We start from the raw sequence: 17,235 nt of genomic DNA on the forward strand, positions 1-17,235 counted from the left end.
TTCTGTAGGGGTGGGGGTTCGGTGAAACACCCCTAGAACCCTCTTATACTTCTCTTGACAGTGTGGGGAATTAATGATTATCTCTGAAATGACGGTAAAGTAAACATCTCTCAAAAAAGAAAGAAAAATCCTAAAATCTTATGAGGAGAAAAAACTATTTGTTTTAAAAATGGCGGGAAAATGTATCGAATTTCGTTCTGGTTTTCCGGTTTCCGGATAAGAGGCTGTACTGTATATATATATATATATATATATATATATATATATATATATATATATATATATATATATATATATATATATATATATATATATATATATAGAGTGCTGTTTTATTTACAGGATTGACGATGATGACTAAACCTCCTCCAGAATTATTGACTCCCCTTCATGTACCACAAAAATTATTGATGGGTCCAGGGCCATCAAATTGTCATCCAAGAGTTTTACATTCTCTCTCACAGCAAATGCTTGGACATTTAGATAGGAATTTCATGGAGGTGCTGAGTTTTTATTATCCCATGAGACATTGCGCAATTCTTTATAAAATATTTTTTTTAAATCTTCATTACTTGAACATTAAATATCTCTATTTTGGACATTCAATATCTTATTTTTTTTTTTTTAAAGATTGTTTTATTACCTTACTTTTTAACTGCTATATATGCTTTTTATGTTGTCAAGGACTATTTGAAACATAATTTAATACTTAAAACTTATTATTACTATTCTGAGTTTTATGTTAGATATGAAATTAGGTAATATGAGTTTTAAAACAAAAATTCGTTTAATCATATGTTTTCCTCATTACATTGTTCACCTGAGATATATTTTTGAGTTTTCTCATCTTCTAGTTTGTTTGTAGGAACAATTATGATATTAAAATATTTTTAGGTGTCTAGTGAAAAAGGTATAAGGGAGATAAGATTGAATACATAATGTTTGTATCTTCTAATACTATGATTTTTATATTTTGTCTTTTTATTCAGCATTAAATTTTATGATTTAAATTATAAATAGGAAAAATCTTACTTACTTCAATTTTTAAAAGCCCTTAAAATGATTATTTTTTATTAAGTTTGTAAAAAGTGCTCGATTTTCTTTTTCTAAAAAGATTTTTTTTCCTACGTCATGACGATTGTCGTCATGAATTGTGCCAAAAGTATGGTTTTCAGTTTTTACAATGGTGCCATTCACCTCTAATCCATTTTGGCGTACTGACTTCCATACTGTACTTAAGTGCCAATTGTTTTACATATTGGCTGAACTGGACATATTGGAACATATTGGAGTTTGCTTGCGCAAGCACTAAACCGGATTCGTTAAAAAGTATTCCTGCATTCACATGTGCAACTCACTAAATTTTGTAAGCTCGATTTCAGGCTTTGTCTCTGAAATCAAACCGAATGTCTTTCAAATTTTTGCTGATCTCGTGGACCAACTAAACAATACCAGATATTTTCTCTGGCCGCAAAAAAAAAAAATTGTTTTCTTTTCCTGGTAATTTCTTTGCATTTTGTTTTTGCAAAGCACTATTTTCATGTTATAGGAAAGCCTATAAATTTCTTCCTCTGTTCAGTTTTTAGATCAGCTCCACAATTCTTAAACTTGACTTAGGGATTTCTCACTAATTAAATATTTTCATGTGGTTCCAGAGCAGTCAACAAACACAGAACTTCCTCTTTTTGAAATGTTTGCCTTCCTTTTATTCATTTGTTTTAGAAAAGACAAAAATTATTTACGGTATTTTAATTTGCTGTTTAAATTTGCAGCATTTTTATGTTATTTCATGAAAAAAAAAATGTAATTATTATTAGAGGCAGGATTTTTGAAAAAAGTAAACATTTGGGGGCCCAACTTATTTAAGGTTTAGTAAATATAATAGGAAATTTAATGAGACGCAAATTTGTCATTAAAAAATATCATTAATCTCTTTGATTTGATTTAAAATTATTTGAAATTGGCAATTAACTAATCTCAGATATATTAAATATTATGAATTTGGAGATTGAATAATAATTTACATCTGACAAAAATATTTAACTACAATACTCACTGAATTTTCATTTCAAAATTATTAAAATTATTTTTAATTATTTGATTTAAAATTTATTGAACTAAATTAGGATTAATAATTTAATAGGGGTCATTCCTTAATTTATATTTGTTATATGAATCTATTTAGATAATTGTTCGGCCTTAAATTCAGTTTGCCTCATCACTAGAGGGCGCTATTATTCATGTTCTATTTTTTCTATTAATTTTGTTGTTCAGTGTGTGTGTAAACAAAGAGGAATAAAGTTAGATTTAGAAGCGCGTGCTGTTTCTTGTCTCGTCTCATCATCAAAATGGTCCGTCCTAGCCCCAGCATATAATTTTTAAGATGAATGACAGTGACACAGTCAGCGAAACTTCTAAATCAACGGAATAACATTCAAAAAGCCTAAAAGCTAATCCCAACTCAAATCAGAAGCACACCTCTTTTTGCGGGAGATCACAGTCAAACATGGATTCCCTTCTAAAACGTAAGAAAATCATTAAAGGTAAGCTAACCAGATTAATTACTCAAGTAAATAGCTTGCAAAGACAGGAGATTTCTGTTTCCAATATCGAAGTTTATCAAAACGATACTGATTCATTAAATACTGATGTAAATAATTTAAATGATGAAATTCTATTTTCTTGTTCTGATACAGAATTCGATAAATATGAAGAAGAAATGCATGAATTACTTTCAAAAGTAGATACTTTAAAGATTACTTTAAAGAATGAATTAAAAAAACATAATAAAGATCACGTTAATGTAAATAATATTGCTTCTCAAAATACATCCAATGCTGATGTAAATAGTTTAAAACTTCCCCGTGTAGAACTACCAATATTTACTTCTAATTATCTTGATTGGATTTCATTTCGCGATTTATTCTTAGCAAGCGGAGGAAATAACAGTTCTTTAAGTAATTGTCAAAAATTACAGTACCTTAAACTCTCTGTTAAAGGGGAATCAGCTACTTTATTACAATCGATTCAAATTACTAATGAAAATTACCAAAGAGCGTGGAATGCACTTAAAGAACGTTATGAAAACGAAACAGAAATCATTAACGCAGCATTAAACAGGTTAATTTCTCAACCTAGCCTAAAATATGAATCCGCGTCAGGATTACGAAAATTAATTGATGCTACTTCACAATGTATTGATATATTAAAGGTCCTTAAACAGCCTGTAGAGCACTGGGACACTATCATTATTTTTCTTTTGAAGGGGAAACTTGATCCAGAAACACTTCGCGTTTGGACGTTAGAACAAACAAAAAATATCCCTTCGTTCGCAGAATTCAGAACTTTTGTTTTGAATAAAGCTAACGGGCTAGCGTCTTTGGCTCTACGCCAAAAAGAAAAAACAAATGCAAACTTTGAAAGCGGAGCCAATCGAAATCAAAAAATAAATAAATCATTTTCATCACAATTAGTTTCTCATTTTTGTTTGTTTTGCAAAAGTGATACTCATTTCGGATTATTCAGATGCGATAGTTTTATTGAACTTCCGATGAAAGAAAAATGGGACATAGTAAACAAAAATAAGCTTTGTGCGAATTGTCTCAAATCGAATAAAACTCATTTTCGAAATGCCGTATGGGAACTTGTAAGAATTGCGCTCAGCCGCATAATACATTATTATGTTCTAAAAACTCAAATGAAACAAAATTAAGAGCACAGGGGGAAAACGAAATAATTTCTACTATTAGTAGCAACAACACAACTATTCCAGTGGCACCAGAGCCGGATTATACCTTTCGTAGGCCCTAGGCACAGAGCCGGATTATACCTTTCGTGGGCCCTAGTCATAGCCGTTTTTGGGCCCTCCCCTCCTTCCCCCACTCCTCCCCTCTTTTCAAAATATATGCTAAAATTTTCATGCATATTTTTTTTACATTTTTATTAATATGGATTTTAATTTACAAATTTGTTTATCGAACTTTATCTGCAATACCGACATACTGCCGATATTGCAGTCGATATCGATAATACCATTATTAGTTCGATTGATAACTATGTTAAAGATAAACTAGTGAATACTTTTCCTAACGTTCATATTGCATTAAGAATATATTTGTCGATTCTTGGATCAAATGCAGAAGGAGAAAGATCTTTCTCCAGGTTAAAATTGATAAAAAATTATTTGCGTTCAACAATGAATCAAGATCGTTTGGCATCGCTCGCACTTATGTCTATTGAATTATGTCTATTGAATTATGTCTATTGCGTAGTTTGGAATTCGACAGCATAATACAAGATTTCGTTGAATCCAAAAATCGCAAAAAAGTAATATATTAGATCATAAAATTCTGCAAAATAATTTATTACCGAAAAATATTATATTTTTTTTGTATCTTCATAATTTTGTGCAAAATACACTTGTTTTTAAAACTAAATTATTTTTGTCAACAAATTTTTTTCTCCCAAGTTCTTCGTAGGCCCCTGAATTTCGTAGGCCCTAGGCACGTGCCTAGTGTGCCTATAGGTTAATCCGGCCCTGAGTGGCACAATGCGTTTTATTACCCACCGCTGTTGTTAATGTTCAGGGCGGTGCTGGCTCACTACATAAATGCAGACTCCTTATAGATTCAGCCAGTCAAGGCACATTCATTAAGGAGAGTTGTGTTAATTTATTAAAGTTAAAACGAAATCGCGCGAGCATCAGTGTTGATGGCCTAAGTTCACAAAGAGTAGGTAAGGTTACAGGTTCAGTTCAAATACACATTACATCATTATTTTTCAAAAATGCTAATATCACAACAGAAGCTTTAATTATACCCAAAATAACTTGTGATCTTCCTCAAACAGAGGTCAATGCGTCTGTTTTGAATTCTTTTAAACAATTAAAATTAGCAGATGCAAATTGCCTCCAACCTGGACCTATAGACATTTTACTGGGTGCAGAAGTTTTTGGCGAAATAATGCTCGACGGACGTTTAACTATTCCAGAACTTTCATTAACTGCTCTAGAATCCATTTTCGGATGGGTTATTATGGGAAGAACAGAAAGCAAGTCACCTATCAAAACACGTACAATCATAACAAATCATGCTAGTTGCAGTGAAGCTGAATATCAGCTAGATAAATTCTGGAAGCTAGAAGAAATTACAGAAGCAAAGTCCCATTCAGAGGAAGGAATTGCATGCGAAAATCATTTTAAAGAAACATTTTCTCGAGACTCTACTGGCAGATTTGCTGTCAATTTTCCTTTTCGTGAATCATCTGAAAAACTTGGTTCCTCTCGGAATTTTGCTATTCATCCTTTGCAACAAATTGAACGTAGGTTTGTCAAAAATTAGTCACTTTATATGCAGTATCATAAATTCATGCAAGATTATTTAGATCTCGGACACATGGAATTAATACCAGAAACGGACATTGACATTCCAGCCACATCTAGTTTTTATCTCCCTCATCATCCAGTTCCAAACAAAATCGGGGATAAATTCCGTGTTGTTTTCGATGGTTCTGCAAAATCTTCAACTGGTGTTTCACTTAATGACAAATTGATGGTAGGACTGCAGTTGCAAGATGACTTAACAACATTGCTCATAAGATTTAGAACACATAAAATTGCTCTAACAGCAGACATTGAGAAAATGTACAGACAGGTTATTTTGAAGGACTCTGACTTTCAAAGAATCGTATGGCGTAACTCACCTTTTGAGCCTATTCAAGATTATCGACTCACTAGAATCGCCTACGGCACAGCTTCCGCGCCTTATCTTGCTACAAAATGTCTTCAACAACTAGCAGAAGAAGCAGATAATTTTCCTTTGGCCTCCAATGCAGTCATGAAAGACTTTAATGTCTGGAGCTGAGACACTCAGTAAAGCTCATGAACTACAAACACAATTAATGCAAATGTTATCAAGCGCAGGGTTCAGTCTGAGGAAATGGGCATCAAACAGCAATGAATTTTTGAAGACAATTGATGCAGACTTGTGCTTGAAAAATACATCCCTTGACATAGACAGTGACAATATCATAAAGACATTAGGTGTTCTTTGGAACCCAGCAGACGATGTGTTCCTTTTCAAGGTTACTCCAACATCCTTTGAAGGTACCTTGACAAAACGCCTACTTCTTTCCACTATTGCCAGAACATTCGACCCTCTAGGTTGGTTGGCACCTATTACAATTAAATGCAAGCTAATTATGCAAGAACTGTGGAAGCATAAATTGCAGTGGGATGAAACGATCTCTCCAAATATCTCACAAGAGTGGACAAAGCTTGCAGAAGATATAATGCTCGTAAAAGACATCAAAATACCAAGACTCTTGTCACCTACCAAGCAATTTCAATTATTTGGTTTCAGCGACGCATCAGAAAAGGCTTACGCGGCTGTCATATACTGTCGCTCAGTGCTAGATGATGAACAAATCAGTGTTCAACTTGTTGTATCCAAAACAAGAGTTGCACCACTAAAGAATGAATCTCTTCTAAGACTGGAAATATGCGGAGCTTTGCTTCAAGCAAAGCTGATGAAATTTACGTGCAGTGCATTAAATATTCCAATATCCCAATCTCACTTCTACACAGATTTAACTATCGTTCTTTCTTGGTTGGGATCACCATCCAGCCGATGGAAAACCTTTGTTACCAACAGAGTAGCAAAAATCCAAAGCTTATCTTCCCCAAATCAGTGGCATCACATTAGTGGTGACACAAATCCAGCAGATATCGCAACCCGTGGTGTGTCATCATCAGCATTATTCACATCTCAGTGGTTTAGTGGTCCAACATTTCTGTATCAACCGATTTCTTTCCAAACAGATATGCTCATATCTCAAATGTGTGAGCCTATGCCTGAAGAAAGAGTGTGTACTGTGCAGTCAATTGCTACAATCAGCCATTCATCTGAACCAAATGAATTGATAAACAAATTCTCCTTTTTCTCTAATCTTAAACGTGTAACAGCATATTGTTTAAGATTCATTCACAATTGCAGAAACTCCAAAAGTAAGGTAACTGGTTTTGTAAAAACTGATGAACTTAATAATGCTATGAATGTATTGATTAAATTAGTTCAATCTGTTGAGTTTAATAATGAGATCAATGCTCTTCAAAAAAAATCAACCCTTATCTTGCAAAAGCAAAATTTTATCTCTCAATCCCTTTTTGGATCATTTAGGTATTCTCAGGGTGGGAGGTCGCTTGCGACATGCAAATATCGGATACGACCAAAAACATCCCATCTTACTGCCAAAAGGGCATGCATTAACTGATGTCATTATTAGGCATTATCATCAAAATTTATTACATGCTAGTGCTCAACTTGTACTATCATCTACTCAGGAAACTTTTTGGATCATGGGTGCTAGAGACATTATCAGACATTTAATTAGAAAATGTGTTAAATGTTGTAGAATTAGAGCATCTGTCACTAACCAAATGATGAGTGATTTGCCATCCAGTCGAATTTCTCCAGCTCCTACATTTTTACGATGTGGAGTTGATTATGCAGGCCCGTTCCAAATTAAAGCAGCTAAAGGACTGGGCTCTAAAACATTCAAGGCATATATAGCTCTTTTTATTTGCTTTACAACTAGAGCTATCCATTTAGAGTTGGTCACTGATCTTTCTGTAGATGCTTTCATTGCAGCTCTAAAGCGATTTATTTCTCGTAGGGGTAAATGTAGCGACATATACAGTGACTGCCGGTCCAATTTTATTGGAGCTAAACGTAAACTAATGGAATATGAAAGACTAGCAAATTCGAAGAGTTATAATCAAAATGTTGACAAATTTTTGTCTGATATGGGTATATGTTGGCATCTAAATGTGCCCGGCGCACCTCACATGGGGGGCCTATGGGAAGCGGGCATTAAATCCACGAAATATCATTTAAAACGGGTTGTGGGTGATATCAAATTAACACACGAAGAATTTGAGACCCTCTTAGCCCTGATCGAAGCTTGTCTCGATTCTCGACCTTTAACTGCCTTATCTTGTGACCCTAACGACCTATCGGCCTTAACACCAGGTCGTTTTATAATCGGAAAACCATTAACAAGCATTCCCGAACCAAATTACACCGAATCTAACATTTCTTATCTTACAAGATAGCAAATAATCCAAAAAATTGTACAGCAGTTTTGGAAACGTTGGCACAAGGAATATTTGAGTAGACTGCAACAACGACCAAAATGGCTTTTGCCAACTAAAAACATCGAAGTTAATGATTTGTGTTTGTTAAAAGATGATAATTTGCTACCTACCAAGTGAAAAATGTGCAGAGCAATTACACCCCGGTATTGACAGCCACGTCCGAGTTGTAACTGTTAGAACATCAGATGGCATATTTAAAAGAAATGTAACAAAATTGTGTCTCTTACCAAAATAAGCAGAAATTTATACTAAAAAGTGTCTTTATGTAAGTGTATTCATGTAAACAATTCATTTAATGTCTTATTGCATTTGTATCATATTTAGGAATTTTGAAATAGTATTTCAATGTGGGCGGCATGTTCGGCCTTAAATTCAGTTTGCCTCATCACTAGAGGGTGCTATTATTCATTTTCTATTTTTTCTATTAATTTTGCTGTTCAGTGCGTGTGTAAACAAAGAGGAATAAAGTTAGATCTAGAAGCGCGTGCTGTTTCTTGTCTCGTCTCATTAGTAATCTTTGTTCGCTTATTTTCTACACATCTTTAGTAATTCAGTATGATCAAAAATGTTAATCTTATAAATGCTTTTATTTGGTCCACATTTATAAATAATTTTTATTTGATTCTGAAATATACACCCAATTGCTTTTTTTTTAAGACAAAAGTAACTTACATTAATTTTAAGATAAAATTATTATTATGATTATTATTTTTTACATAATTGAATAAAGTAATTATTTGTTTAAAAAATAGAATGAACAACTCTACATTGAATATATTTTTAAAATATTGTATCAAATGTTTTTTTTTGGTGGCTAATTAAATTAAGAGTGATTTACTTTTTAATGTTATTGCAATTTGTAAACTGCTTTAGAAATACAGTTTTTGATTGCTTAAAAAGTACTTACATTTTGTTGAAAAATTTGGCTACTTCAGTTCCGTGTTTTTTCATATCCACTTTCAGGAATGATTAAACTGTAGATGAAAAACAGAAACAAAAATTGAAACTGTTTTTTCAGTCTAACAAATTGTATATAAAGCTTAAATTTGCAATGTATTTTTAAGCAGCGTTCGTTGATTTAAATCAGCTTGATTTAAATCACGATTTAAATCAACTGATTTTTTTAATATATATATTGATTTTAAAAGTTAAAAAACAGTGTTTTAAATATTTGATACTTTGATTGTTTTCTTTTCTTAGTTTTAAAATTTATTTTAAAAAAATTGCTGTGTTAATTAATTTTAGTTAACGAAATTACTTTCTTTCTTAGTGTGTGTTAAATTCCAGCACAGTTGAAATTATATTTTAAAAAATCTTTTGATTCTTGAGATTGAAAGTACACACTTAATGCTGTCTTAATATAGACTTGCATAGCTATAGAAAGTAATTAATAGACATGAATTTCGAGAAAGAAAAAAATACAAATAATCTTAATTAAAATTCTACCTTTTGATTGAAATAGCATGGAATTAAAATCTACATTATATTTTATTGATGGAAAATGTATATTTCTAGAGCTTGAGGTTATATTAAAAAGAAATTACCCTAATATGCCAAAAATAGAAGAAAAAAAAAGGCTAATGAATTCAGATATTTTTTCCTAATATGTTGTCATTCTTCCCTTTTAAAGTTTATTTGAGGCAGTAGAGTTATTAACTGGTAACTTTTTTTTCCCTCATAATATGTTTACAGAATCTTTGACATTATCAGATTTTCTATAAAGAAATTTTGTGAAAAAAAATTCCAATGAGTGCATAGATTTTTTTAAAATTTTTTTTAGCTAATCTTTTTTGATATAGAATTAAAAATTAATATTTTAATATAAAAATATATAGATTAAATATTTATTTATTTTTTGATGAATGACTACATTTATAAACAGAATCTCTTACATTTATTTTGTTACATTTATTAAAATCAAGAGAAAAAAAACGCAATTTTAAATTAAAATTATGGTTTGCTAATTGAAACTTTAATTTAATAAATAAAGTGTCTGTCCAAGCCAAATTTGCTAATGCTTAGGGTACCTTCACAAATTCAACTTTCGGAAAAAAATGCTTTTTTTTAAAATTTTATTTTTGTGTTTCGTAAGAAACAAATAAATCCGTATTTTGTGTTGATTTTTTAATATTTTTAATTTTTCACAAATTATGTCTAAATTTTCACAAAATAAATACCTCTCAGAAAAACCTAGACAGACCCCTTTCATTAAATTCTCTATTTCATCTAGTCTTCAAATTTCAATCATGTATTTGTTTCAAAATTGTTGCTATGCATTCAAAGCTATGTATTATAATGAAAAATTATATTAGTAAGTTAGAGCTTCTATAATATTGTTAATAATATTATCTTAATATTAATTTAATTTTGATTAAACATTTATAAAGTATTTTTAATCATAAATTAAAGTTTTTACAATGTGTTTCAATAAAAATCAAAAAAATCTGATTTAAATAAAAAAAATCCGAATTAAATCAAAAAAATCTGATTTTATAAAAAAAAAAATCTCGAGCCCTGTTTTTAAGTAAATAATTGTATAGAATTTTTTTGGAAGGAAGAATGTACTCTGAGCTAATATTTTTGAAATTTTCCCCTCTTGACAACTTTTTATTACGAGTAAAGCTAAAAAATAGAGGATAATTTAAAACTGTTAGATAAAATATTCTAAATTTATTATTGGACTTAATTTTTTTTCCATCAATTTTCTGTGCAGGAAGTTGAAGTGCATAAAAAAATAACAATACCTAACTTGAAAATTTATTTACACAGAATTATTCTAATGTCTAATTCAATAATGTATAATGTTGACTCAGACCATGGCTACTGAATAAAACATCAGTATATCTGGTTCATTCTCCATTGAAAAATTTCTTTTTTTTATGTTTTACCAATTACATAAATGTAAAATACATTTAATAACATTTACATGAATCGAATAATTTCCTTCTAAAAATAAATTGGAAGCGAAATGGCGTGAAATAAAGTAATGAAAATTTGCTTTGGCGATGTGAATTTTTTTTCTGGTACACATCCAATTGTGTTTTGCATTACAAAGTGTGCAGTGTTGATTAATTACTTAGTCATTTATTCCATTTGAGTGCAGAATAATTCTAGTGATAAAGACAACCTAATTACAAATTTTGATTTATTTGCTGTTTTCTTATTGTTGAAAAATTGTATGTTTTTAAGGCCTTTTAATTAGAGGGTGAATCACAGACTCTAAATTCAAGGTATATAGGTTGTATAAATGTATGCCAAGAATAGCTTGAATTCTGTCTATTAAGTCAACTAAAATGTAAAAAGTAAACTGTATTTTAGTTAGACTTATGTAATCTGTAATAAGCATTGTTTGTGCATTATATGTGGAAAAATGCTCATAGAATGCACTGTATGATGGTTCTTAAATTTTTTAGATTATGCATGAAGTAAAAATTGGAATTAAGTATGCTTTTCAAACTGAAAATGAAATGACATTTGCTGTTAGTGGTACTGGACATTGTGCTATGGAAACAGCAATTTGTAATGTTTTGGAGCCAGATGATAAATTTTTGGTTGCCTCACCTGGAATTTGGGGAGACAGAGCTTTAAATATTGGTCAACGACTTGGTAAAAACGTTATATTACTTAATTCTTTTAAAAAGTATAATTTTATTGATTATTTTAACAAAATTTGTTCAAGCTGTAGATTTTCTAAACATCTTAATTCATAAGTACTATTAGTCTTGGTAGCAGAATTTAGTTTAATTATTGGAAACAGCACTATTAATCTTTAATCAAAATATGTCGGCTATTGCAACACAGATAGCCAGATACTTAGGTATAATTTAGTCTAACATGTATATAGTAAAATTTGTATTTACAGATAAAAAGTGCATAGAAATTATGCTAAAGCATTTGCATTGCTTAACTTATTTTAAAACTTATTTTATAATAATACTTAAAATAGGAAACGGGACAAAACCATACATGAAATAGTTAAATATGTAAACAGAAAAGATTATTATAAAATCACTTAAAAAAATTAAGAACAAAATAAACAATCTGTAACAGAAAGATTCTATTTAAAATTCCCTTAAACCATCATTATCCATTGTTACTGAATCATTTTAATTTCTCTCTCAAAATGAATAAATTAGGAACTTGAAAATGTTGAGTTAGCATTTCTGAAAAATTTTCTTGTCAGTTGTTATTCCGCTCAGATTTCTAAATTAACATGCGTTGGAAGGTGAGCTGTAATAAACAATATTAAATTTTGAGGAATCCCTATTTTCTGTACACACACTTTGCAACTTCATGGTGTTAGCTTTATAAATGCACTGTAAGAAAGGTATAAATAGTGGGTTACCAATTTAGAGCTTAATTGTTTTTACCTCTTTTTAGCTAATTGTTTTGTCAAAAGTTACTCAAAGCTTTTCAAAGAAAAATTATCTTTAAAAAATGTATGACATTATTATATATTTCTATGAATTCAATGAAGTATGTATTTTGTTTTATTTCAAGGGGCAAAATGTCTTCAACTGAAGACACTGGAAGATGAGGTTCTTCAAATTAAAGATCTAAAAAAAGTAAAAGCTGTTATTGAAACTTTTGATAAGAAATGATAAATCTAAAATTTTTAAAGTTGTATAAAAAAATTTTTTTTCCTTCAAGCTTATAATAAATTATTTTTATTTTGTTACTGGTGTTTAACGTATTGGATGCACATTTTTCGGTGGAACTGGATTGTATGTATTTTAAAAGCCAATGTTATATACTAATTACTTAGTTATTTTATTTAAAACAAAAATAAAATTGTCAATCTATTTTGAGATATATTTTTAAGAGTAGAACGTTTCTCTGGAAAAGAAGGGGACACTGAATCACATACTTTTTCATAGGTGAAATTTTTTTTTCTGAGTCAGTATAGAAAATTGCTCTTGTTTTCTATTTTAAAAAGTGAAATTGGCACTTATTTGCTTTACACTTTCAATTATTTAAAATATGTTAAAACCATTTGCAGTATTTTATATTATTTACTATTGGCATCCGTTATCAGAGACATAAGTGTTATACTTCTATAATATAATTTGCACTTTTATCATATATATCATGCACTTATGTATGTTTATTCAAACATTTTATGTTTTGAATGATATGTTTTTGATCATTGATTTTTTTTTAAATTATAAGGTTCACTCATACTTTTAGTTCATAAATTTTTTTTATAAAACATAGAGATTTGCATGGTATTTACATTTTTATTATTCAATTATTTACATATAAAATTGAATTGTTTCATTTTGATTTATTTATGATTATAGTTATAGGTCAAAAAACGGCATTTATCATTTAGTATAACATTAAAATGTAAAGGTTTGCTGCGAAATTCTAAGTGCTAACTTATTTTCTAAAGATATAAATTTACCTAAAAAATTTACATAATTAATTAAAGGGTTATTTTTTTATAAGAAGAAAGAAACTTTTTTTATTTTCTTTAAAAATACCTGGAACTTCTTCTCTTTTTACTTTCTTAGAGTGTTATTGTATTACTGCATAAATATTAATTCTGTTAGGTGGTTAGAGAAATTTAGCACTTAAGTAGTCCATCCCGCAGGAATGTTTTCTATAACACAGTTACTATAGAAAAATCTTGTTTTCTACACAGCTTGCAAAGAGCATACATTTGCAAATTTGTAGAATATGTGAAAATGCTAAATCTCACTATTCCTTCTAAAAGTAGTTTAAGCAAATGGCTGCAAAACCAATTATTAAAACCCTTTTGTTACAGTTTTCAGATATCATTTGTGACAATTTCATAACAAAGTCCAATCTGAATTTTTTTTTAAAATCAAACTTTTGCTTAGCAAATCTAATTTAATTTGCTAAATATAATAAAATAAGATTATTGAAAATTTGTTAGCTGGAAACATTTTATATTAATGAATTTAAACTAGGTATCTTTATGATAAGATTATAATATTGAAAAAAAATTGACAAAGCATTAAGCATCACAAATAATTTGTTTAAAACAATGAACATGTTTCTACAAAAAGAACTTTTTTCAACACAAAACAAGACAAAAATGGTAAGGGGTTATATGAATGCAAAACAACTGTGGCAAATGATAAAAATAATTGATGGATTCCAGAATAGATTTGATTCCAATTCATTTCTGATATTAAGCATTGTACCTTTATTTATGATCATTCTTTTCATATTAGCTTTAATTTTTGCAAATGAACTATCATTAAACAAAAACGTTATAGTTTTCTGCAACTATTAATGCATTTATTCCTTATTCAATTCCTGCAAAGGCTAAAATAAAATAATAAATTTAGAAAAATATGTAATTTTTTTTGTAATTTTTAATTGTATAACTAACTTGAAATTTCCTTGAAGTATTTTAAAATAAGAATTGAAATTCAAATTAAGGCATACCTTATTTCATACGAATGTTTGATTTTACATGATACATATTGCATTCTCTGAAATAATAATTAATATGAAAGTAAATAAATTTTATTCTTCATTTAAACTCATATAATTTCATCTCTGATTTATTAATTTTTTTTTTAGACTATGATTGAATTTCAGCCGAATGTAGTATTTTTATGTCACGGTGACAGCTCTACTGGTGTTCTTCAACCATTACCAGACATCATTGATTTTCTTAATAGGTAAAAATATTTTTTTCAGGAAACGATAGTGTAAGATTCAGTTTATAAGTTGTTTTTTCTACCATCTTAAGTTTTGAAGTTTATAAAATAAAATATACATAAAAAATTACAATAACTGTCAGAACATCCAAAACTTGTGCAGAGACGAGCCTTTTTCACTGATTTTGATCAAATTAACCAATCAAAAAAATCTGAGAATCTTTCATCATTTGAGAATTAACTGAGTGGTGTTATGCCTGAAGGTTAAAAAAATGCTTATGATGTCTGATTAGTTAATTGAATTTTTATCTTCCTTCTTGGTATCAAATATTTTTCATTCACAGTTAAAAATTTTTCATTCATAAGTGTTTTGAACGCATACTGATAGCATGAGTTAAATTGTAAATAAGCTTGGTAAAATCATTTTTTTTTTTTTAAGAATCTGTTTTGCTTTCTTTCATTTATAAAGATAGTTTTGTCAAATATATCTACCATAAATATTTCTACAGGATGATTTTATAGTCAGCAGACAAACTTTGAAACTTTAATAGAATATTTTTGAAGAAAACCAAAAAGAAAAGTGAATCTCCTGTGTTAGTGTCTTTATTATATGTTTAACCAAACTTTGTAAAAGGAAAAAGCAGCAAAAATTTTAAATGAATTAATAATGAAGTCCAAATGGCTTTTATACTTGATTTGAAAATCTGATCTATGTATGACTTTTAAAACTTAGAATTTTCAAGAATGGTTTTACTATCAAAGAAAAACCTACAAATGTTTATTTTAAAATCAAATTAAGGTTTTCTGCTACCTCAGTGAAATTACAAAAAAAAGGTGCATTCAAACTAGATGATGTTATAGTCTGTTCTGTATATATGCATTTGCAATTTCCAGAAATTCCTGATTATACGCTAGGGTGCCTAATTTTGAAACTTTTTTTCACAGTAAAATGTAATACCCAACAAAACTGATCAATCCAAGTGGGCATAATAGATATAATTTTTTTAAAAAAATATCAAATAATATCCTCTGTGTGAACTATAGTTTCAAAATTTTAATTAAAAACTTATTTTTAATAGCTTATTAACGCACTTATAACCATTACACATTAATAGCTTATTTTTTATCCTTAAAATTCAAGTTAAATATTCTTTAGGAGACAGAGATGCCTTAATTGCAAATTAACTGATATAAAACAAAACCAATAATCGAAAAAACCCAAAAAATTTCATACTTAATTATAAGTACAAAAGAAAACTTTAAAATAAAAAGAAAACTTAGTAATCAGATTACATAAAAACAACACTTGAAAATTGCGAAATGGAAGCTATAGTTAAAAAAGGCACTGATATAAATATTAAAACCATGGAGGAAACGGGATATTTTATAATGAAATGTATTAATAAGAAAAAAACAACTTATTTTTAAAATGTATGGATAAAAGGAACTAATTTATTGAGTACAAAATTTATTGTGAACGGCGGGGGAAAAAAAACTCAGTGAAATCAGAAATGTATTGCATTTATAGAAAGAAAGCTGTAATCTGCTTCATAAAATAACCGTCTAATATTAGTAATAAATAATTGTATGCTTCGATTAATGAACAATCTTCTATATTTATGAATGCAGACGAGTTTTAATTAAAGCAGATCCTATTCCACATCAAATAAAACTTGCAAATGATACCACACTTCTAAAGAGACACTATTTATTCAATTGAAAAATATTGTTTTGTTAATCGATGTCAAGTAGATAAATATACCATACAATAAGAAAATGTTTTGTTCTTAATAATTAATAGTAATAATAATCTATTATCCTAAATTATAAAAGAATTTGTCATAATAAATCAAGGATAACAAAAACTGAATAACTAAAGTGGATTAAGAAAAAATCTAACATGTCAATTCTCTTGAGGCAAAAGTTTCAAGTTCCTTAACTTGGACATCCAATCGACAGCACTCAGAAGCGATTAAAGACTAATAGAAGAATCTTGAAGATGCACCTAATGATGGTTGTTTCGGGAAAAAAATCAGATTTTTTTTTCATCCTCTATTGCGCAAGTGAAAATTATGATATTATGAAAAACCGAAGAGTGAAATCCAACAATTTGAATGAGTGTCGAATTCTCTGACAATGACAATTCCTGATTTTTTGGTAAAATTGCGTTTCCCCCTGATAATTCACTGTTTTTTTTTTAATTTCGTTTTCCCTAACAATTCTCAGGGCTTACAAATCCGTAATTTTACTTTCATTCGATGTCGTTCAATTTCCGAATTTTTCTTCCATATTCTAAATATAACTAGATCCGAGTTTAGAAAAATATTCATACTTATTTATTATTTTATATAGTTTTTATTTTTTAATACATCTTCTTATGAGGAGTTGCAAAATTTTGTCTCGTTTTTAATTAAATGCTGCTAATTTTTTTCTTATTGAATCCATTAT

At 29.1% G+C, this 17,235-nt stretch overlaps 1 protein-coding gene across 3 annotated transcripts in view; it reads left to right on the forward strand.

The window, feature by feature from the left end:
* Positions 1-17,235, forward strand: part of Agxt (Alanine-glyoxylate aminotransferase) — a 98,599-nt gene that overhangs the window by 23,754 nt on the left and 57,610 nt on the right. For 2 of the 3 annotated variants that reach the window (XM_087155975.1, XM_087155976.1), the window contains exons 2-5: positions 343-500; positions 11,566-11,758; positions 12,653-12,717; positions 14,708-14,808. In XM_087155975.1, the coding sequence (XP_087012101.1) occupies positions 351-500; positions 11,566-11,758; positions 12,653-12,717; positions 14,708-14,808 (509 nt within the window). In that variant the 5' untranslated portion in view covers positions 343-350. The remainder of the gene's footprint in view (positions 1-342; positions 501-11,565; positions 11,759-12,652; positions 12,718-14,707; positions 14,809-17,235) is intronic. The other variant, XM_087155977.1, reaches the window with a different exon arrangement.

The sequence above is a fragment of the Parasteatoda tepidariorum genome, chromosome 12, assembly GCF_982258835.1.
Source record: "Parasteatoda tepidariorum strain Cologne lab strain chromosome 12, Ptep-v5.0, whole genome shotgun sequence".
In the NCBI taxonomy this organism is placed as follows: Eukaryota; Metazoa; Arthropoda; class Arachnida; order Araneae; family Theridiidae; genus Parasteatoda; species Parasteatoda tepidariorum.